This window comes from Rhincodon typus, chromosome 2 (assembly GCF_021869965.1).
Source record: "Rhincodon typus isolate 14 chromosome 2, sRhiTyp1.1, whole genome shotgun sequence".
Classification (NCBI taxonomy): Eukaryota; Metazoa; Chordata; class Chondrichthyes; order Orectolobiformes; family Rhincodontidae; genus Rhincodon; species Rhincodon typus.
Genome location: NC_063333.1, coordinates 47,358,537 through 47,383,202, shown reverse-complemented (window position 1 = coordinate 47,383,202; position 24,666 = coordinate 47,358,537). Strand labels below are relative to the sequence as shown.

At 42.5% G+C, this 24,666-nt stretch overlaps 1 protein-coding gene across 1 annotated transcript in view; it reads left to right on the top strand.

The window, feature by feature from the left end:
- Positions 1–24,666, top strand: part of dus3l (dihydrouridine synthase 3-like (S. cerevisiae)) — a 39,769-nt gene that overhangs the window by 4,701 nt on the left and 10,402 nt on the right. The window contains exons 3-10 of the mRNA XM_048613053.1: positions 5,676–6,009; positions 8,114–8,839; positions 9,787–9,828; positions 16,238–16,390; positions 16,849–16,965; positions 17,376–17,441; positions 17,540–17,650; positions 23,603–23,699. Of these exons, the coding sequence (XP_048469010.1) occupies positions 5,676–6,009; positions 8,114–8,839; positions 9,787–9,828; positions 16,238–16,390; positions 16,849–16,965; positions 17,376–17,441; positions 17,540–17,650; positions 23,603–23,699 (1,646 nt within the window). The remainder of the gene's footprint in view (positions 1–5,675; positions 6,010–8,113; positions 8,840–9,786; positions 9,829–16,237; positions 16,391–16,848; positions 16,966–17,375; positions 17,442–17,539; positions 17,651–23,602; positions 23,700–24,666) is intronic.

Sequence of the window (24,666 nt, the reverse complement as noted above, 5' to 3'; positions counted from 1 at the left end):
CCCCCCAGTCAACTTTTGAAAGTTCTTGCCTAATACTGTCACAATTAGCCTTCCTCCAGTTTAGAACATTAACTTTTAGATTTGGTCTATCCTTTTCCATCACTATTTTAAAACTGATGGAATGTTGGTCACTAGCCCCAAAGTGCTCCCCCACTGACACGTCAGTCACTTGCTCTGCCTTACTTCCCAAGAGTAGTTTTTCACCCTCTCTAGTGAATGCATCCACATACTAAATCAGAAAATTTTCTTGTACACACTTAACAAGTTCCTCTGCATCCAAGCCTTGAACACTATGGCAGTCCCAATCTATGTTTGGAAAGTTAAAATCCCTTACCATAACCATCCCTATTATTCTTTCAGATAACTGAGATCTCATTACAAATTTGTTTCTCAATTTCTCACTGACTATTGGAGGCAAGGGGTGGTGGGGGGTCTGCAGTGCAATTCCAATAAGGTGATCATCCCATTCTTATTTCTCAGTTCCACCCAAATAACTTCCCTGGACATATTCCTAGGAATATCTTCCCTAAGTACAGCTGTACCTGATCTGTTCACCCAGAGTTCAGATTTCCTCAGATAGTAAAGTGGAAGGTACATTCAGTTTGAAGACAGGACTTCAACAAGGATTGTGCAGTGGCCCCTTTTGCTGATACTGTCATGGATGGATGCATCTGCAGCAGGCAGATTGTGAGCATGAGGTCAAGTTTTTTTTTTCCCTCTTGTTGGTTCCCTCATCACTTGCCACAGATATAGTCCTTCAAGATCTTTTAGGATTTGACTAGATCAGTTATAGTGGTGCTGCTGAGCCAGTGTTGGTGGTGGACATTGAAATCCACCACCCAGAGTATGTTCTGTGGCCTTGTCTTTAACTCTTCCTCCTCCAAGTATTGTTTAGTATGGAGGAGTACTATCCATCAGTTGAAGAGAGGTGCTATGTGGTAATCAGCAGGAGTCAATATTGAGGATGTGAAGTGCAACTGCCTTCTAATTGCTTACCACTGTGCCCTAACCTCTACTGTCCTGGTGATGGTGTTGTCCGGGATGTGTGTAAGATTTGATTCCAAGAGTATTAATACATCAGGCTGTTCCTTGACTAGTTTTTGAGACAGCTCCCCCAACCTTTACACTAGTCCCCAGATATTAATTAGGAGGATTGTCCTCTGAAATGGCCTAGCAAGCCATTAAATTGTAACAACTGCAAGAAAGGAAGAAAAGGAATGAAACATAACAGACCATCTGGATACAGCACATAGACTGCAGCAGTTCAAGAAGACACCTCACCACTACCTTCTCAAGGGAAACTATAGGCTGGAAATAAATGTTGGTCAGCTTGTGATGCCCATATCCCTCTAGAAAATAAATTAAAAACTGCTTCATTATCTGGGGAGTCACAAATGGTGCTGAAATTGTGATAATTAGTGAACATCCCACTTTTGACCTTATGGAGGAGTAGTCATTGAAGCAGCTGAAGATGGTTGGGCTTAGGACATGACTCTGAGGAACTCCTGCAGTGATGTCCAGGGGCTGAGATGATTAACCTCCCACAGCCACAACCATCTTCCTGTGTGCTTTAAATGACTTCAACATGTAGAGAGCATTGTCCTGATTTTCTATTTTTTGAGTTTTGTTAGGCTGCTTGATGCATATATGATAAATTCAGTTTTGTTATCAAGGTCAGCCACTATTGCCTCAGGTGTTTGGACCAAGGCTGCAATGAGGGCAGAAACCAATTCATTTATATACTGCAGAAGAAACAATGGTTGGAGCAGTGACCCCAAGGAGCACCACCTTCGATCAACCTCCAATCCAAGATACAGCTATCTAGGAAAAATCCAAGAACAGTCTGCGGAAAGCTTAAACATAACGATTGTTGACTGGAAAATCCTGCCATTGACTTACCACATATGTTGTCGTCACCTAGTTTTTCTTTTACATATTGTTACTGAAATGTGAGTGTTCCTGCCGAAGCCAACATTTGTTTCCCATCACCAATTGCCCTTGAAAATGTACTGAATTTATAGCACCATAGCTGTTTACTGCCACAATTAGTCATTCTAATATGCTTTCAGCTAAAGCCTCAGGCAAAATACCAATGACTAGGTGTTGGAGCAATATTTCTGCTCCACCATCAGTAAACTTTGTGAAATGCAATCAATTTATAATTAATTTAACTTGCAATCTTTAATCTTTTACAGGATCTGCATGAAGCACATTGAGAGACACATAGCCTTTCACATAAGCTGAATGCTCAGTATTAATGCAGTGATCACTACTTTTTAATTTATTCATGGGAAAAAGGAGTTGTCACCAAATGCTTGGAGAAGTTGATGAGCTGCCTTCTTTAATTTCTGTAGTTCATGCAGTGCACATACACTTGTAGAATAGCTTAGAAGGGAGTTCCAAGACTTTGATTCCACAGCAATGAAATAATTAATGATTTATTAATGCCTTTTGGAGAAGAAAATAACCCTCCTTAGCAGGTCTGGCTTACATGTTACTTCAGATTCACTGCAATGTTGTTAACCCTCACCTGCTTTCTGTAGTGGCTGAGCAAGCCACTGTGTTGAATCAAACTGCTACAAGGCCTAAAGAAAGGAACAAAACTCATTGGACCACCTGGCATTGATCTAGGCATTGAAAAGAACAACGACAAACATGCCCCTGTCAAACCTGCAAAGTCATCCTTACCAAGATCTGGGGACTTGCGTCAGGATTGGGAGATCTGCCCCACAGACTAGCCGAGCAACAGCCTGACATAGACGTACTCACTGAATCATATCTTACAATGTCCCAGATACTACCATCACCATTTCTGGTATGTCCTGGCCTGGAGTGGAGATAGCCGCTGAGAGAACAGGGGCTTTTAGAGACAGAGCACAACTATTATAACTTGGTCCGATTTTCTACGGTGGCCATTGTTACCTCAGAGCTCACGTCTCAATAGGGGTCCCAGTTCCTACTTAGGGAAGCCAAAATCTACAAGACATGAGTCAGAAGTGTGATGGAAAACTCTCCACTTGTCTGGATGGATACAGCTGTAGCAACACTCGAGGCTCAATGTCACCACCAAGATAAAGCAGCCTGCCTGACTGATATCCCATCTACCACCTTCAACATTTGCTGTCACCACCATCATAGCACAATAGCAGCAGTGTGTACTATGTATAGGATGCACTGCAGTAATTCACCAATCCTGCTTCAATTGTACCTTCCAAACCCACAACCTCTTAACACCGAGGACAGGTCAGCAAATGGGAATGCCACCACCTACAAGTTCCTGGCTTGAAATTATATTGATGTTCCTTTACTGTCACTGGATCAAAATCCTAGAAACTCCACCTTAATGGCACAGTGAGTGTCTATATCCTCCAAGAATTGCAACGGTTCAAGAAGGCAGCTCGCCACTCCTTTCTCCAGGACATTTGGAGATAGGCAATAAATGTTGGCTTAGGCAGTATGTTCAACATCCTATGAATATTTTTTTGAAATAGCAACGTACTTTAAAATTACGATGGTGAATGACACAGAGATGAGCTTGCAGGTAGTGGTATTTTCATATGTCTGCTGTCTTTATTCTTCTATAAATCACAAGGTTGGAAGTTGCTTTGGAGGAAGCATCTTGTTGATGTGCACACTGTAGCCACAGAGGATTAGTGTTGGATGAAGTACATATTCAATGTGCAAGGTGCCATCAAGTGGCTTATTTTAGCCTGCCTGGAAGTACAGTAAACTGTGAAGAGAATAGTCATAGACTTCAGGAGGATGTAGACAGATTAGTGGAATGGGTGGATTTGTGGCAATTGAAATTTGGTGCAGAGAATTGGAAAATAATGAAAACAAGGAGAGGCAATATAAAACTAAAGATACAATTTTACAGGGCATGTAGGAACAGAGAAGCCTGGAACTGTTTGTGCATAAATCATTGAGAAAATGGTTAAAAGGGCATACGGGGGTTCTGCTATAATGTTTGTTTCGTTAACGTGAATTGGCTGTAACACGATTGATGAATAGTGGACGCTGTTTGGATACATGAACTTTCTTCTATATAGGTATAGCGATTTCCCTATAATGCGATTTTCTATAGCGCGAGGTCACACAAGAGCGCAAATATCATGATATGGGAGAACTACCTGTGTACTGGATCCAGAGCTTTATTGAATCGAAAAGTGCAAAAGCAAGGAATGTATAATGAATCTTGTTAAAAGAGTAGTTACACCTAAAATTGAGAGACTGGTTTCAGGATGAAGCAGTGCAGTTACATAAATAGATTGGAGAAGCAGGTTTTGCTCTCTTTTTGAGGAGATTTGATGGTGATGCTCCAAATCACCAACGGTCTTGGCAAAGGAGATGGCAAATTAGATTGTTCCCATTGTGGAAAGTTTGAGAACCAGAGGAGACAGATTTAAATTGCTTGGAAAATGATCAATAGTGTCATGATAACAATTTTACACAATGAGTGGTTAGGATGTGGAAGAGTGCTCATAATGCACAGGGACAATAGACAAATCCATCTGCAAAACGTCTGGGAAAATTCATTCACAGGGCGACCAGAATCACAATTGTTCAGGTGCAGATGGAGGCTGTTCAGCCCATCATGTCTGCATCAGATCTCTGAGTATTATAACTTTTCTCTGATTGACATAAAGTTATCTGTAAGCTGAATAGAAGGAAAAGCTGCTCTTCCAGTGGCTGGTCCTTTTCCTGATAGGTCCACTGGGGAGCTCAACAACAACAAACCTGGGAGAGAAACAACTTGTGATTGGAAGAGTAGACTGTAGTTGGGGGTGGGGGGGAGCAGGGAGGAGTCAGGGAGGTTTTGGGTTCCCTGGGGAAACTGAGATGCTGACTGGGGACACAGAAAGCCTGCTGAGTGGGTGGCAGATTGTTACATGGGGTGATCTGGGTGGAGATTGAGAGGCCACAGGGTAGTGAGTATGTGGATGTAGGTGTAGTGGGTGTTGGGGTTTGAAAAGAGATGGAAAGACTGCAAAGTGGTGGGTATTGTAGGAAATTGATAAGAAGTTTTCTAATTCTGGACGAGTCCAAATATTTTTTATCAACACAAGTACAGAAGATAATGTTTTACTACATGACATCTAACTTAATAAATTAGTTATTGAGAAAGATAATGTAGTTCCGGAAAACCACAGAAGTCGCCTTTGATAAGGAACGTAAATGAAAATAAATTTCAAAATTGTACTATGGGGAATGAGATGGATGGGAAGTTATATTAAACAGAAGTGCTGTGGGTGTTAGACCACGCAGGTTGCCAGACTAGAGAGTGGCAGATGAGAGACTGCTTTTATCTGTGCTGTTTACGGGTTCGTTCAGTGCATCCAGCCTGTGCTAGTGATTGTGCTCCTCCCATTCTTTCTCATCTAACTATCCACATAACCCTGTTTGCCATTTTCCCTCGTGCATTGTTTTGCTTCATCTTAAATGTATCTATGCGATTTGTTTCAACCCTGTGGAAGTGAAGTACATATTTTCACAATTTCCTGGGTGAACAAGCTTTTTCTAATTTCCTGTTTTGTTTTCTTGATGACCATCATGAATTGACTTCTAGTTTTGCTCTTCCCCACAAGTAGAAACACTCTGCTGTCTATTTTTCAAAGCATTTTCATGACTTTCAAGGCCACTATTAAATCATTTAATCTGTAATTTTTTTTTTCTAGGTATCGTACTTCCAAAGATCATTTTCATGAATACATTAATAGTGGAAGGGATGAAAACCTAAAACTTACTGACAAAGATCATCTAATTGATGGAAAAGTTACTGAAGGTGCTGCAGACTATGACCTCCCAGAGCCCAAAGCAAAAAGAATTAAACTGGATGAAAACAGTGAAAATGTTAATAAAGAATCTGAAAAGGATAATAGTGGATCATGTCAGAAAGAAGAGGAACACAAACAAATTATTAAGAAAGCAAGGGGCCAAAATAAAAACAGACCTCATATGAAGCCCAAACACTATGAACATGATCAAAAGTTGTGCACTTCAGTTTGCCAGGTAAGCATTACAATTTAATCTGATGGAATACACTACACTATACTTTCCTGGGTGACCAGCAATGCTAAAGTTTGGCACTATTCAAGTCAAAGCAGTCTGTTAAATCAACACGCTATCCACCAACTTAAGTGCTCACTTTGTCACCACTAGTGCGTAGTGGCAATTGTTGTCAGCTTCTAAGTGCACTGCAGTAACTTACCAAGGATCCTTTGATGGCATCCATAACCTGTGCCAGCTTGAAAGACACAGGCATCAGATACTATAGAGACATCCACCTGCAAGTGTCTGTCCAAGCCACATAGCGACTTGACCTGGAACTATTTTGCAGTTCCTTCACTGTCACTAGGCTAAAATTCTGGAACTTCCTTCTGAGAGCATTGTGAGTGTACTGGTTGGGCTCCAGCTGCTCAGGAAGGAAGGTTACCACCACTTTTAGGGGCAGCAGAGATGAGCAAAAAAGTACTAGTCTTGCTGGTGTTGCGCACGTCCCATTGACTGATTTTTTTTTTTTTAAAGTCCATTCTTCTGTCCACTTCCCATGTATATCAATTTTCTGTGAATGGTCAAATCTTGGCTTTAAATATATCCACAATGGACCATCTGTAGTGCTTCAGGATAGAGACTTAAAAAGATTGACAAACCTGTTAAATTGTGCCCAAAATTGTACTTAATGAACATTCAAAGTGTAGTAGCAACTTTTACATAGCTTCTTCAAGATAACGGAGTCCTTCCCAGAGGCATTTTAAACCAATCGCAATGCTGAGCCATATAAGGAGATAACAGGTGAGATTACCAAAAGCTTGATGAAGGAGATAAATTTCAAGGATGTCTTAAAGGACAAAAATGTGGTAGAAAGATGGAGAATGTGTAGAGAGGAAAATCAAACTGGGGGCCTAGATAACCAAAGACATAGTCAGAAAGAGTAGTGCAATTGTGATTGGGTGCCACAATGGGGTTAAAATTAGAGGAGTGCGAATATCTTAGAGGGTTGTGGAATTTTGGGATATTAGAGATGCAGGCTGTAACACTACGGAGGGATTTGAAAACAAGGATGTGGATTTTAAAGAAGAGATGTTGCTTAACTGAGAATCACCATAGGTCAGCGAGATTATGTAGAAGTGATGAAGCACCATGATTTGCTGTGAATGAAAACATGGGCAGTAAGATTGAAATATTCAGCTACTTTCTGACCCACTGCCTCAACTTTCAAGCTAAAATTAGGATTCATTCATTGTTTGATAGCGTAATAAAGTGGTTTATATGCCGACCAGGCCATTTTAACATTCAATACACCTAGCCCAAGGTAAAGGAGTAAAATGGTATAAAGAACTGAAACTTGTAGAAATTCTGTTAAGAAGATGGAATTGTATGCAAGACTGATTAGGGGAATGTATCTTGAGAACCATTTAATCATTGGGCAAAAAGAAAGGGTTTTTGTTGAGGAGTCAGAAATGTTGACACTGAAGCTGGTGCTCCACCTTAGTCATGAAAGCCAACAACAAAATGGAAAAAAAATCAGCCTACACCTTGATCACTTGACCAATTAATATAGGAAGGCTTTATAGATAACAGTGTGGAACTGGATCCCCATCACTCCCTACCTGCAACCAATCGCCACCATTCCCTACCTGCACTTACATATCACCATCTCACCTACCTTCCCCAGCCCCACCCCTCTTCTCTGTTTATTTCTAAGCTCCCTTCTCCCTCCCCATTTCTGAAGAAGGGTCCCAATCCGAAATGTCAACTTTCCTACTCCTCTGATGCTGCCAGGGCTGCTGTGTTCCTCCCACTGTGTTATCTCTGACTCCAGCATTTGCAGTTCTTACTGTCTCATAAGAAGGCTTTACGTAGGCAGCAGAAGTAACCAGCATATCACTTCTTTGCACATTATCATCTTATGAAATAAATAAGTCCATCAGAGGCATATCCCATGGTTACTCTCCAGAGCTTCACAACGTGAGATTGCTTTCTATCCTGTCAGTTTTTTGCATCTCCCTCTCATTATGGTGTTGTTATAACCCTCTTATGTTGTTAGTGTATCTATTTAGCACCTTTACTGACACACACAATAATTTGTCTTTCTCTTCTCCACCCCACCAAGGAACCTCCAAAGAAATGTTACTTCGGTGAAAAGTGCAGATTTTTGCATGATCTGTCAAAGTATCTGGAATCCAAACCTTCTGATCTTGGTGACCATTGCCACTTATATGACACATATGGGAGATGCCAATATGGTGTTACTTGCCGGTATGCAAAATCTCACACTGGGCCAAATAACAAGAACTTGATTAATGAAGATCTTATGAAGACATGGGAAGGAACACAGATTGTGAAGAATAGTCTAAGTAAAGATCTGCAGCAGACCCTACGCAAAAAGAAGTTCCACTTTAACAAGTCCGAGCAATATTTGAAACAATTGAACAAAGGCAATACATGTGAAAATCAAAGTGACGCAGAAAAGAAAACTTTTGCTCAAACAAAATGCATTGAAGAGAAGGTTATAGCAAGTAATTCAACAGAGATAAAGTTGCCTGTTGACATTTCAAATAGAGCCATTGAGGAAAAAGATTCTTCTGTCGGATCACAGGGCTATATAAAGGCAGAATCACCGAGTGTATTTTATTCAGAAAACACATTGAATAATGGTCAGGCACTGGAATCAAAACAGGGGAATGTTGAAATAAATGAGATGAGTACTTTTTCTAGAACAGGTACAGACATAGCCAAATCTGTCAAAGATGACATTGAAGAAGTAATTTCCACAAAAACTTTGGGAGTTGTGACTGATGAAGATATTATAAAAGTACGATCCTGTGAGAAGAAACGAGTAAGTCTCCTTCGTACTTTTAATTTGTGTAGGAAAACCCAATTTCTTTCATTAACAAAATAGAAAATAATGCTTAATGGCATATAATTGTTGTGATAGGTTTTCCTGCCAAAGTATGAAATCAGAAGTATTTGATGCAGTGGGTAATTCTCTTGTTCACTCGCTTTCTTCTTATAAATCTCTCTGTTCTCTGTATGTCGTCTCTATCTGCTCTAATGTGATCATAAACTTTTATTTTCTCAATATTTCCTCTTCCTTTCTTGGTCCAAAGCAAGCTTTGGGGGAGTCTGAGACAGGTTACAATGGAAATAAATTCGGTAGGAAACTTTAAGGTATATTAGTTAACCCGAGATACGTGAGAAGTGTTGGTAGATTGTAAAGGCATGAAGTGAGGGAGGATCATAATGTGAGAAGAAATTCCAACTAAGGAAATATTCCTAAGCTATAACGTTTGGAAACTGTGGTTGCAGGGATGGGGTAGGTAAGGTCATGGGATGGTAGAGAAAATTCTTGGAAATAACGTCATTTTTATGTTGAAAACAAATCTTATTCTGTGTCCAGAGACTAAACCAAAATTGAGGTCCAGTTTTATTATTTATCTATCTTGGTCTGTTTTCACCTGGGCATATGTAGGAAAATATCGTGTTTACGGACAGTACACAATAATCCATAACATGTCACACTTAGAAGGTTTAACTAACAAAAGTAAATATACTGTTGCCTGTGTTGGGGATGGTTGAGTAGGTAAGGAAGGTTTAATACTTTCATTTGATCAATATCTATCTTACAATGAAAATAACTACTGCCACAAATTGACAATATTACAATTTTGCATTTGTTGAATTTTAATTTGTATTGTAGCGGTACCGCTATGTATTACTTTGTTATTGTTTATATATTTAAACTTAATAGTATTTTCATTATAAGCAATTATTTTTATTTTGCAGCTGAACTTCAGGGATAAGCTTTATCTTGCTCCACTAACAACAGTGAGTAGCCTCTTTTTTTTATTTAAAGATAAAAATAGTCTTTAATGTGATGTGGGTGTCCCTGGAGCATTTGTTTCCCATCCTTAATTGCCCTTGACTAGTGGCTTGCTGTGCCAGTTTGGAGGATAATTCAAGAATCAATCACACTGGGTGTCTGGATTTGTATATAGTCTAGACAAGGTTGGCAGATTTTCTTCTCCTGAAGGTTAAAATTTTATAACCATAAGGCAAAGGAGCAGAAGTAGGTGATTTAGCCCATTGCATCTTCTCTACCACTCTCACTGAGATCATAGCTGTTCTGATAATCCTCAACTTCATTTTCTCCCCATAACTCTTGATTTCCTTACTGTTTTAAAAATCTGTCTAAATCTTGAATATACTTAATTAACCAGTCTCGATAGATCTCTGTGAGAGAGAAAAAAATCCTCCTCATCTCTGATTTAAATATGTGACCCCTTATTCTGTTCCTCTGCCTCCCGTTCCTGAACTCTTCCACAAGGAGAAACAACCTCTCTGCATCTTCCCTATCAACCCCCCTGAAAGTCTTGTACATTTCAATAAAGTCTCCTGCCACTCTTCTAAACTCCAGTGAGTACAAGCCCAACATGTGCAACCTCACATAAGAAAACCCCTCCATAACAAAATCAATGTAGGGAACCTTCTTTGGACTGCCTCCAATGGCAGTATATATTTCCTTAGATGAGGGGACCAAAGCTGTTCACGTGCTAAGTGTGGTCCAGCTAGTGCCTGGCATAATTTTAGCAAAACCTGCCTATTTTCGCTCCTTTCATTAGATCATGCCTAGTAGAATGAAAGACGGTGGTAGTGGTAGTTGCTTGAGCTGTTACAAAAGTTCCTCAAGGTGATGTCCTAAGCCCAATATCTTCATTTGATTCATCAAAGGTCTTCAGTCCAATAGAAAGCCACAGATTGAGGAGGTTTCAGTATTTGGGATATTATAAACTGTTTATATAACTGATCTGGTTCTGTTTCCAATGTAACTACGTTGAGTAGTTCATATCTTAGGAATTCTTTGAGTAACTTGCCTCCTGTCTTTAAAAGCCTGCTTACCATTTATGAGACACTAGTCAGAAGTGTGATGGAATACTCTTCAATTGCCTGAATGAGCACAGCTCCAACAACATCCAGGTCAAAGCAACCCAATCATTGGCATCCAAACCAGCACCTTCAACGTTTACACTTTCCACAGTCACACAGTGACAGTAGCATATATCTTCTACAAGATGTACTGAACCAAGGTGCATTTAACAGCTCCTTGTAAGCTGGCAACCTAGAAAGCCAAAGTTAGCAGAATCATAGGAACCACGATCTGCAAGCTTACCTCAAAGCCCATTAGTATCCTGACTTGGAACTTAATTGCCATCCCTTCACTTCCACTGAATCAATGTACTAATGGTACTTGCACTGCAGGGAGTGAAGTGGCTCAGGAAAGTGGCTTACCACCGCTACAGCCTCAAATTCAATTGAGTGTGGACAAAAAAATATTGGCCTTGCCAGCAACACCCACAGCGAAGTAATAAAAGTTCCAAGAAATATTTTGAATTGAGAACTGGGTAGTAAGACTTTTTAATTTTTGGATTATGCCCAATAGAAGTGTACGCTCTAGTCTTTTTATATTATTTCCTCATGCATTGCATTTGCAACATTATAATCACTGATTGAACTTTCAGAAGTACTTTAGGTTTAAAGTGCTCTGTGACATCTGTAGAGATAGCAAGAACTGCAGATACTGGAGTCAGAGTCAACACAATGCAGAGCTGGAGGAACACAGCAGGTCAGGCAGTATCAGAGGAGCAGGAGAACATAGAACATAGAACATTACAGCTCAGTACAGGCCCTTCAGCCCTCGATGTTGCGCCGACTTGTGAAACCAATCTGAAGCCCATCTAACCTAAACTATTCCGTTATCATCCATATGTTTATCCAATGACCATTTAAATGCCCTTAAAGTTGGCGAGTCTACTATTTTTGCAGGCAGGGCATTCCACGCCCTTACTACTCTCTGAGTAAAGAACCTACCTCTGACATCTGTCCTATATCTATCACCCCTCAGTTTAAAGCTATGTCCCCTCGTGCTAGCCATCACCATCCGAGGAAAAAGCCTCCCACTGTCCACCCTGTTTAATCCTCTGATCATCTTGTATGTCTCTATCAAGTCACCTCTTAACCTTCTTCTCTCTAACGAAAACAGCCTCAAGACCCTCAGCCTTTCCTCATAAGACCTTCCCTCCGTACCAGGCAACATCCTGGTAAATCTCCTCTGCATCCTTTCCAATGCTTCCACATCCTTCCTATAATGCGGTGACCAGAACTGTACGCAATACTCCAAGTGCGGCCGCACCAGAGTTTTGTACAGCTGCAACATGACCTCATGGCTCCGAAACTCAATCCCTCTACCAATAAAACCTAACATACTGTACGCCGCCTTAACAACGCTATCAACCTGGGTGGCAACTTTCAGTGATCTATGCACATGGACACCGAGATCTTTTCTGCTCTTCCACACTACCAAGAATCTTACCATTAGCCCAGCACTCTGTATTCCTGTTACTCCTTCCAAAGTGAATCACCTCACACTTTTCCGCATTAAACTCCATTTGCCACCTCTCAGCCCAGCTCTGCAGCTTATCTACGTCCCTCTGTAACCTGCAACATCCTTCCGCACTATCCACAACTCCACCAACTTTGGTGTCATCCGCAAATTTACTAACCCATCCGTCCACGCCCTCATCCAGGTCATTTATAAAAATGACAAACAGCAGTGGCCCCAAAACAGATCCTTGAGGTACACCACTAGTAACTGAACTCCAGGATGAACATTTCCCATCAACCACCACCCTCTTCTTACAGCTAGCCAATTTCTGATCCAAACTGCTAAATCACCCTCAATCCCATGCCTCCGTATTTTCTGCAATAGCCTACCATGGGGAACTTTATCAAACGCTTTACTGAAATCCATATACACCACATCAACCGCTTTACCCTCATCCACCTGTTTGGTCACCTTCTCGAAGAACTCAATAAGGTTTGTGAGGCACGACCTACCCTTCACAAAACCGTGTTGACTATCCCTAATCAAATTATTCCTTTCTAGATGATTATAAATCCTATCTCTTATAATCCTTTCCAACACTTTACCCACAACCGAAGTAAGGCTCACTGGTCTATAATTACCAGGGTTGTCTCTAGTCCCCTTCTTGAACAAGGGGACAACATTTGCTAATCTCCAGTCTTCTGGCACTATTCCTGAAGACAATGACGACATAAAGATCAAAGCCAAAGGCTCTGCAATCTCCTCTCTAGCTTCCCAGAGAATCCTAGGATAAATCCCGTCCGGCCCAGGGGACTTATCTATTTTCACACCTTCCAGAATTGCTAACACCTCCTCCTTATGAACCTCAACCCCGTCTAGTCTAATAGACGTATCTTAGTATTCTCCTCGACTACATTGTCTTGTTGATGTTTTGGGTCGGGACCCTTCATCAAAACTGGGGAGGGCGAAGGGACCTGGGAAATAAATAAAGGGAGGAGGGGGGGATGGGGGAACGTAGGTGGGATGGTGATTGGTGGATGCAGGTAGGGAGTAGTGGGGATTAGTCAGTGGGAAGGATGGTGCGGATAGGTGAAGAAGATAATGGACAGGCTGTGTCAGGTCAAGGAGGAAGGGATGAGAGAGAGGGTTTGACATTGGATGAGGTGGGGGGTGGGGAGATTTTAAAACTGGTGAATTCTGTGTTCAGGCCTTCGGGCTGTAGGCTCCTCCTGAGGCGGAATATAAGGTGTTGCTCCTTCAGTTTGCGGATGGTGTCATTGTGACACTGGAGGAGGCTCAGGACGGACATGTCATCAAGGGAGTGGAAGGGGGAATTAAAATGGTTAGCAACCGGAAGGTGGTCTGAATTATTATGTTGAGAGCGCAGATGCTCCACGAATTGGTCCGCGAGTCTGCGCTTTGTCTCACTGATGTAGAGGAGGCCACATCAGAATCAATGGATACAGTAGACCAGTTTGGAGGATATGGAAAGTTTTTGTTTTGGGCCTTGGATGGGGGTGAGGGGGGAGGTGTAGGGGCAGGTGTAGCTCCTCCTGCAGTTGCAGGGAAAGGTGCCGGGTGTGATCGGGTTAGTGTGGAACGGATGAGAGAGTCATGGAGTGAATGGTCCCTACAAGAGGCAGATAGGGGTGGGGAAGATGGTGGGTTCAGATTGCAGGTGGCAAAGTGGCGGAGGATGATTCGCTGGATACGGAGGTTGATAGGGTGGTATGTGAGGACTGGTGTCTCTGTCTTTATTTTTGTTGGGGGGGGTGGGGTTTGAGGGCAGAGGTGTGGGAAATGCAAGAGATGTAGTTGAGGGCACTTTTGATCACCAGAGAGGAAAGGTTGCGGTCCTTGAAAAAAGGTGACGCCTGGGAGGTCCAGGTAGCTGTGGGAGTCTGTGTATTTGAAATAGACATTGGTGTGGTGACAGTTACCAGAAATGGAGATGGATTTTAGGGACTTGATGCCCATGGTGAAGATGAGGTTTTGGGGGCCAAGGAATTGGAAGCCTTGGAGGAGGTGGAGGGCATGGGTGGTGTCCCGAACGTAGCTGGGGAGTTCCTGGTCCGGGGGTGGAAAGACAGAGTCAAGGCATGCAGAGATGAATTCAGTGGGGCAGGAGCAGGCAGAGATAGTGGGTCGGCCAGGGCAGTCAGGTTTGTGGATTTTGGGAAGGAGTTAGAAACGGGTGATGCAGAGTTGGGGAATGATGAGGTTGGAGGCTGTGGGTGGGAGGTCTCCTGAGGTGATGAGGTTAGGAATGATCTGAGAGATGATGGTTTGGTGATCAGAGGTGGGGTCATAATCAAGGGGACGGTAGGAGGTGGTGTTGGAGAGTTGGTGCCTGGCCTCGGCAATGGAGAGGTCAGTGCGCCATACCACCACCATGCCCCCTTATCCGCGGGTTTGATGGTAAAGGTAGGGTTGGAGTGGAGGGTTGCGCGTTTTGTGGGGGGAGAGGTTGAAGTGAGTGAGTGGGTGGAGAGATTCAGGTGATTAATGTCGCAATGGCAGCTGGAAATGAAGAGGTCGAGGGAGAGGAGGAGGCCGTGGGGTGGTGTCCAGGAGGATGAGGTTTGGAGGCGGGAGAAGGGGTAGGCAGAGGGTAGGTTAGATTCCCGGTCAAAGACGCAGGCGCAGAGGTGGAGGCGGCAGAAAAAGCATTCAACATCCAGACGTGTATGGAATTCAATTATGTTTGGGCGCAGGGGAATCAATGTGTTGGCGCCTGGCCTGAGCGATGCAGAGGTCAGTACGCCATACCACGACTGGGCCCCCCTTAACACTGCCCAACACCGAGCTTTATTTCAAACCACCAACTCCCACAGCTCCCAATTCCTCCACCTCCGCCGCATCCACTCCCAAGATGGAGCGTCCAACTCCAGGACATCCCAGATATCTGTCTATTTCAAGGACCACAACCTCCCCAGCTCTGGTGATCAAAAATGCCCTCTACTGCATCTCTTGCATTTCTTGCACCTCTGCCCTCAAATCCCCTCCCCCTAACAAAACAGAATCCTTCTGGTTCCACCTCACCCATACCACCCCACCAAACCTCCGCATCCTTTCCCTGCAACTGCTGGAGGTGCTACACCTGCCCCTTCACCTCACCTCCATCCTCCAACCTGGTCTACTGTATCCGTTGATCCTGATGTGGCCTCCTCTATATCGGTGAGACCAAGCATAGACTCGGGGACCAATTCATGGAGCATTTGCGCTCTGCGAGCAATAGTCAACAACACCTTCCAATCGCTAACCATTATAACTCCCCCTCCCACTCCCATGATAACATGTCCATCCTGGGCCGCCTCCAGTGCCACAATGATGCCACACACAAACTGGAGGAGCAACACCTCATATTCTGCCTCAGGAGCCTACAGCCCGATGACCTGAACATGGAATTCACCAGTTTTGAAATCTCCCCACACCCGGCCTCGTCCCATGTCCAACCCTCCTTCTCATCCCCACCTCCTTGACCTGACACAACCTGTCCATCTGCTTCCTCAAGTATCCCACCCTTCCCACTGACCAATCCCTTCTGCCCCCTACCTGCATCCATCTATCACCGTTCCACCTCCCCAGCCATCCTCCTTCTCGCCTCTTTGACCTGACACAACCTTTCTGTCTTACTCCCCACTCTTCCCACTGACTAATCCCCACTACCCCCTACCTGTATCCACCTATCACCATCCCACCTACCCTTGTCCAGCCCCACCCATCCTCCCTCTATTTATTTCCCAGCTCCCTTCCCCCTCCCCAGTTCTGACACATGGTCCCAGCCCGAAACTTCAACTTTCCTGCCATCTGTAGGTTGTGAAAAGCATTATGCAAGTTTGTATTTTGTTACAGTGTGGTAATCTCCCTTTCCGTCGAATATGTAAAAGATTTGGAGCTGATATCACCTGTGGAGAGATGGCAATGTGTATAAAACTTTTGCAAGGGCAATCTTCAGAATGGGCACTGTTGAAACGGCATTATACAGAAGACCTCTTTGGAGTCCAGGTTTGTGTTCTTACAATTTACTTTATCTTTGAGCATCCTCAGTAATGGAGTTTAGTCTAGGATTCAACATCTGTCGTGCAGATTTACATCTGCAGCGTTTGAGGCAAAGACTGCGCTGCAATTCCACAAATGTTTGAAATGACTGCACCTGTTTGAAATGTTTATTCTAGTCCCCTTTTCCTGACAAGTGTCAATTGGTGAATATGGAGTTTCATTTTCATTTTTAGCTAACTAACTTCCCAGACCTTAATGACATGATTAATTTCTTTTAAAAAGGCTTCATTAATAATAACAACTGATGATGCTGTTTTATTTAAAATTGTATTGTATCTGTTGTAGGATGCAAATAAATAATTACCAGTAAAGGCCATTTGGCACATACTTTTGTTCCAACAATGTATTTTCAATGCAATAATTGGTTACACATAAATGTAACTGAAGATGTATCTTCTTTACAGCTAGAGGGAGCTTTTCCTGACACTATGACAAAATGTGCCGAGCTTCTGAACCAAAACATAGATGTAGACTTTGTTGATATTAATGTGGGCTGCCCAATTGATCTAGTATATCATAAGGTGAGTTGTGTCATTCTCCCTTGTCTAAAATTGAGATTTTTGCAAAAGGTGTACATCTGTTCATTTTCTTGGTTTTACAAAACATGTAACCTGTAATCTGGCAAAGCAGAATGTCTGCTCGTAATTGAACAGCCAAATTTTATTTACTAACGTTGGAAGTAAAGATGCAGATATTTCTTTGAGTACTTAAAATATTTTCTGCATTTAAGCTATTCAACAGATATGTACAATTTAAACTTGTAAGTGATTGCTGTATGCTGTAGATTTGAGTTTTCGATTAATGTTTTCAATTACTATGGTTTTATAATCTAATCTATAAACATGTAGCATGCTTTAGAGAGTATATTTTGCTTGCAACTGTAAGCATGCATATTTTTAAAAAGTTCTTTAAATCTTGGCACTATTCACAGGGAGGTGGATGTGGTTTAATGAATCGTTTGAGCAAGTTGGAACAGATTGTGAAAGGAATGACTTCTGTGAGTAGCTTCTGTAGACCCACGGTTTACTGATGCCAATGTGCTTCTTACTTATTTTACTTGTTAACTGAAGTTGATTGTTCTTTAACTTGCTGTAGGTGTTGGATGTTCCTCTGACTGCAAAATTAAGGACGGGTGTACATGAAAAAGTGAACATTGCCCACAAAATAATACCTAACCTTCGAGATTGTGGGCTTTCCCTTGTTACAGTAAGTTTTATTGAGCATTCTGCTATTCTTTGAGTCATTTGTATCTTCTGTTTACTAATTAGCAACAAGACTTCAAATATTGAAAATCAAGTGCACAACATAAAGGTCCAGATCTTCTTGTCAGCGGTGGTGTTAGGACAATTACCATTGACTGTGAAGGTTACTGCAACCCAAAATTTTTGTGCTCTTGTCGTCTATCTGTCCCTGCAACTCTTTCTGCCCCAGCTGCAGCAGTAGTGATTCATTGGAGGAACCATTTGGCAGGCTGGCAAAGAGGAGCAGTGCAGAGCAAATGCCCCCTTTGAATATGGAACCAGATGTATACAATCTCAAAGGCTTTTAGGGGATGGGTGGATTTGGGTTTCACTGTCAATCACTACATTACATCAGAGATGAAGTAGTATTCCAGTTTTCGGGTAACTATCTGTTTAAGTAGTGCACACTTAGCCAGAGTGACTGACACAGAATCCAATGTAAGGGATACATAGAGAAGATCTGGAGCAGTGCAAATTATCCCATAAATTATACAGAAAGTTTAAACTTCCTGAGCAAATACAGCATTTGTATGTGCACCAGGATCTATGATTTGAGTCCTAAAATGCTGTCAGGACAGACATCTTAATATTTGTTGCTTCTGGCATCAGAAGATCTGGCCAAATGTCTCGATTTCCAACTAGGGTTTAGCAAAATTACAGTTTAAGGCTGTGGGGTCAATTACTTTGTAAAAATCTGATTGCAAATGATAAGTTATCTAATGAGATAGTAGGAACTGCCGATGCTGGAGAATCTGAGATAACAACTTCTTCTGAAGAAGAGTCTCAACCCGTAACGTCAGCTTTCCTGCTCCTCTGATGCTGCTTGGCCTGCTGTGTTCATCCAGCTCTACACCTTGTTATCTCCATTATCTAATGACCCCTTTAGCTTTTGTCAAAGAGTGATGTTACCAAATTAATTTTGCAGATCACTGTGTCAACCAAGTATTTGTTGAGATCTGTTCTGAAGAATGCTGCACCATGTGTGTTGGGATGCAGCTACAGAGTTTATCCACATGAGTCTTAAGTTTGCAATTTACATATGGGCAGTTGCATGGATCTTTCAGACAGGGAAAAAAGGCTGGCTTGGTGGTTGCAAAAAAAAACCTGTTGGGCCCTTATTTTCTTTTATGAGGTCTTTCTACATGTTGTGTGGAATTTAAGATAACCCTGAACCTAATTGAATTCTTCTGGCATTTTTTATTGGAGATAAACAAAAGTTCAGGGAACGCATTTAAATCTAGTTTAGTTATTATTTCTCATGCAAGCTATGAATTGCAGCTCGGAGGCATATGTATTGCTAGTCTTCTGGAAGCCTAGGTTTTATTTGGATTTTTTTTCTCTTAGCTTATCAGTGTGTAGATTTGGAGTAGTCCAAATTTGTAATATTGGGTTAATTTTGCTTAAAATATTTTGCATTGATTGGAAGAATCTCTAGTGTGTTCCTCCTATTCATTTGCATATTATTAATAATCTGGAACCTGTTAACACTTTCTACATCTTAGCTTTATCAAGCATGGAAGAATTTACCAGTCACTCCTGCAGTGAACGTGTGCTCTGCCGACTGGCATTTTAATTTTGACTGAAATGTTTACGTGCTTACCAGCCAAATAAGGAATATACTGAATGAGAGAGACCAATGGGAAGGCAATGGCCTAGTGGTATTATTGTTAGACTATTAATCCAGAAACCCAGCTCATGTTCTGGGGACCTAGGTTCGAATCCCACCATGGCAGATGGTGGAATCGGAATTCAAAAAAAAAAGTCTGGAGTTAAGAATCTACTGATGACCGTGAAATCATTGCCAATTGTCGGAAAAAACCATCTGGTTCACTAATGTCCTTCAGGAGAGGAAATCTGCCACCCTCACCTGGTCTGGCCTACATGTGACTCCAGACCCACAGCAATGTGGTTGACTCTCAACTGCCCTCTGAAATGGCCGAGCAAGCTACTCAGATGTATCAATCGCTACAAAGACTCAAAGAAATAGAACTGGATGGATCATCTGGCATTGACCTAGGCATCAGAAAAGGCAACAGCAGAAACAGCCCTGTTGACTACGCAAAATCCTCCTCATTAACATCTGGGGGTTAATGCCAAAATTGGGAGAGCTGTCTCACAGACTAGTCAAGCAACAGCCTGACATAGTCATACTCGCAGAATCATACCTTACAAACAATGTCCCAGACACCACCATCACCACCCCTGGATATGTTCTGTCTCAGCGGCAGGACAGACCCAGCAGAAGTGGCAGCACGGTGGTATACAGTCAGGAGGGAGTTGCACTAGGAGTCCACAACATTGACTCCGGACCCCATGAAGTCTTATGCCTTCAAGTTAAACATGGGTAAGGAAACCTCCTGCTGATTACCACATACCGTCCTCCCTCAGCTGATGAATCAGTACTCCTTAACGTTGAGTAACACTTAGAGGAAGCACTGAGGATGGCAAGGGCACAAAATGTACTCTTGGTGGGGGAGGTGGATTTCAACGTCCACCACCAAGAGTGGCTCGGCAGCAGTACTACACATTGAGCTGGTTGGGTCCTACAGGACATAGCTGCTAGACTGGGTCTGCGGCAGGTGGTGAGGGAACCAACAAGAGGAAAAAACATACTTGACCTCATCCTTACCAATCTGCCAGCTGCAGTTGCATCTGTCCATGACAGTATCGGTAAGAGTGACCATTGCACAGTCCTTATGGAGACAAAGTCCTGCCTTCACATTGAGAACAACCTCCATTGTGTTGTGTGGCACTATCACCGTGCTAAATGGGACAGACTTCGCACAGATCTAGCAACTCAAGACTGGGCATCCATGAGGCGCTGTGGGCCATCAACAGCAGCAGAATTGTACTCCAGCACAATCTGTAAGCTCATGGCCCAGCATATCCCCCTTTCAACCATTACCATCAAGCCGGGGGATCAACCCTGGTTCAATGGAGAGTGCAGGAGGGCGTGCCAGGAGCAGCACCAGGCATACCTGAAGATGAGGTATCAACCTGGTGAAGCCACCAAACAGGACTACTTGCACACCAAACAGTGAAAGCAGCAACTGATAGAACTAAGCAATCCCACAACCAACTGATCAGATCTAAGATCTGCAGTCCTGCCACTTCCAGTCGTGAATGGTGGTGGACAATTAAACAACTCACTGGAGGAGGAGGCTCCACAAATATCCCCATCTTCAATGATGGAAGAGCCCAGCACATCAGTGCAAAAGATAAGGCTGAAGTATTCGCAGCAATCTTCAGCCAGAAGTGCTGAGTGGATGATCCATCTCGGCCTCCTCCAGTGGACCCCAGCATTACAGACACCAGTCTTCAGCCAATTCGATTCACTCCACATGAAATCAAGAAACGGTTGGAGATACTGGCTACTGCAAAGGCTACAGGCCCTGACAACATTCCGGCAATAGTACTGAAGACTTGTGCTCCAGAACTTGCCGCTCCCCTAGCCAAGCTGTTCCAGTACATTTACAACACTGGTATCTACCCGACAATGTGGAAAATTGCCCAAATATGTCCTGTACACAAGAAGCAGAACAAATCCAACCTGGCCAATTATTGCCCCATCAGTCTCCTCTCAATCATCAGTAAAGTGATGGAAGGTGTCATCAACAGTGCTATCAAGCAGCACTTGCTCAGAAATAACCTGCTCAGCGACACCCAGTTTGGGTTCTGCCAGGGCCACTCAGCTCCTGACTTCATTACAGCCTTGGTTCAAACATGACAAAGCTGAATTCCAGAGGTGAGGTGAGAGTGACAGCCCTTGATATCAAGGCTGCATTCGACTGAGTATGGCGTCAGGAGCCCTGGTAAAACTGGAATCATTGGGTATAGGGGGCAAACACTCCCGTGGTTGGAGTCATACCTGACACATAGGAAGATGGTCGTGGTTGTGGGAGGTCAATCATCTCAGCTCCAGGACATCTCTGCAGGAGTTCCTCAGGGTAGTGTCCCCGGCCCAACCATCTTCAGCTGCTTCATCAATGACCTTCCCTCCATCATAAGGTCAGAATTGGGGATGTTCGCTGATGATTGCACAATGTTCAGCACCATTCGCGACTCCTCAGATACTGAAGCAGTTAATGTTCACATGCAACAAGATCTGGACAATATCCAGGCTTGGGCTGACAAGTGGGAAGTGATGTTCATGCCATGCAAATGCCAGGCTTTGACCATCACCAATAAGAGACAATCTAACCACCGCCCCTTGACATTCAATGGTGTTACCATCACTGAATTCCCCACTATCAACATCCTGGGGGTTACCATTGATCAGAAACTCAACTGGACTCACCACATTAACACAGTGGCTACAAGAGCAGGCCAGAAGCTGGGAATACTGTGGCGAGTAACTCAGCTCCTGACTCCTCAAAGTCTGTCCACCATCTACAAGGCACAAGTCAGGATTGTGATGGAATACTCCCCACTTGCCTGGATGAGTGCAGCCCCAACAACACTCGAGAAGCTTGACACCATCCAGGACAAAGCAGCTCGCTTGATTGGCAGTACATCTACAAGCATTCACTCCCTCCACCACCGACACTCAGTAGCAGCAGTTTGTACTATCTACAAGATGCACTGCAGAAATTTACCAAAGATCCTCAGACAGCACCTTCCAAACCCATGACCACTTCCATCTAGCAGGGCAAGGGCAGCAGATATATGGGAACACCATCACCTCCAAGTTCCTCTCCAAGTCACTCACCATCCTGACTTGGAAATATATTGCCGTTCCTTCATTGTCGCTGGGTCAAAAACCTGGAATTCCCTCCCTAATAGCATTGTGGGTCAACCCACAGCAGGAGAACTGCAGTGGTTCAAGAAGGCAGCTCACCACCACCTTCTCAAGGGCAACTAGGGATGGGCAAGAAATCTGGCCAGCCAACGATGCTCACATCCCACAAATGAATTAAAAGAAAGCGTAACTTATTCAAAAACTACTCGGGGGCAAGACTCTTGATTATATATAGTCCCAGAGAGGTACATAAATTTAATTGGGAGATTTATGACTTGACCATTGTGCTTGACCAGAGACTCCAGGCCTAAACAAGTTTAAAGCAAGACAACTTCTCTGCTTTAACTGCTTGGTTCCACAAAATGCAATGGGTGTTACCATTTCCATCTATTACATAAAAAGACACCAAGTCAAATAACACATACTTCCAGTACATTACATATGTTTGAGTAAAACACAGATTAGTAAACTGCTGTGATGACCTAATACAAATTCTTCCAGGTGTATACTGTAGTAAACCATCTATATTACGTTTGTTATGTAATTTGTATTCAGTGAATGGTGGTTTAAAAATTATAACCAGAAAATAGCTATAATTAGTTTTGACTTCCTTATTTGAGAAACTACATAATCAGCATTTAAAGTAAGTTAAACTTAATAGCTTTTGCTTTATGGTACACTGTAATTATTAGGCAACATTTGATTCAATGTAAACTGTAAATGAATCGAAGGACTGTATTGGGGTGTTATGTTCCCTAACTTTGAACAAATGAAATGAATAAAATATTGTTACATGAATAACAGAGTAGGATAAGATTAGTGAAGAGAAGTAAATCATTGTTGTGGGATCATCTACAATGATGCAACCTTTTGCACTCTAAAGCTGATTATTTGGTTGTTAAATTGGATAGCTACTGAAAACAGGGGCAGGGATAATGACATGCAGTTGACTAATATTTGTTAACTTTAATGCAAGCACAGCGGCAGCTTGATGTCTGGTTGGTTAAATAATCCCTGGTTGGCATCTCAAACAGTTTCCCCCAAACTGTGTCAATATGTGGACTTTGAAGTTTTCACAGCATTTGGATTTTTTTAATACCATTTCAGTAAAGTATTCTGGTGAATCAAATTTGATTGTGGAATTCCTTATTGTAACATCTCCAGTTCATTTTTCTTTAGCTCCATGGCAGATCCAGAGAGCAGCGTTACACTAAATTATCAGACTGGGACTACATTGATCACTGTGCTCAATTGGCTAATCCAATGCCACTCTTTGGTAAGTTTTAATTATTTTTAATGGACCAGTTTATACAGTAGCTGCAGCAAGATTGTAGTTGTTGTTGAAGTGACAAATATAAGAGCAATCTAGAGTGACACTTCTTTTTCACTTGAGAAGTTGCATAACTACATGATTGAGATGAAGAACATCTCATATAGGGAGGTATAGTCTTTGTAGTCATCCAGCCCTGGATAGGAGTACATGATTTGATAAGCAGACTTGAGATAACACTCAGTAAGTGTCATTGCCATGTCCTTACTTGACTAACTGTACAATGGGCACCTGGCTTCAAAATACTAAAAGGGTGTACAAAGCACATCTTACATTTTCTTTACTTTTGACCGTCCAAATTTACTGCAACAATCAGCCTTGCTCATCTCCAACTGTTTAATCAATATCTATTTTGGCAAAGAAGCTTTCCCATTGACTTCCTCTCTGTGGGCTACTTAGTGGCGGGTTTGTGTAGAGCAGAGGCCTCTTCCTGCAGGTCCTGTCCCTTTATGCCACATCTCATGTCGTTCTACCATGCATGCTTTGGAGTTCTAAATATGAAAGAGAGCTATTTGGGCATGTCTTGTGTGCCACAAGATAACTTCTGGCATTGAAGTAAAATCAAACAAGTTATTTGTCCACTTTTAATGTAGTTTCAAGGGACTGTATTTGGGCTTACAATATGTCACTCTGGTATGAATGTGAATCAACAATAACATCAGAACATCCCTGTATCATCTTACCAGTAGCTCAAATCAATAGCTGTAAAGCTCTCATATGCTATGGAGTAAAAGCTGACATTTTCTACAGATCATTTTACTGTTCAAGTTGAGAGTGAACTAGTGTGTCTGCAGCCAAAAGCACAAGATTGTTTGCCCAGAAAAATACTGAATACTTTCAGAAATGCCTCAAGTAATCCAAATCTGATCCTTGTGATGTTCTCCAAATTTATGAAGACTTTAACTAGGATGAT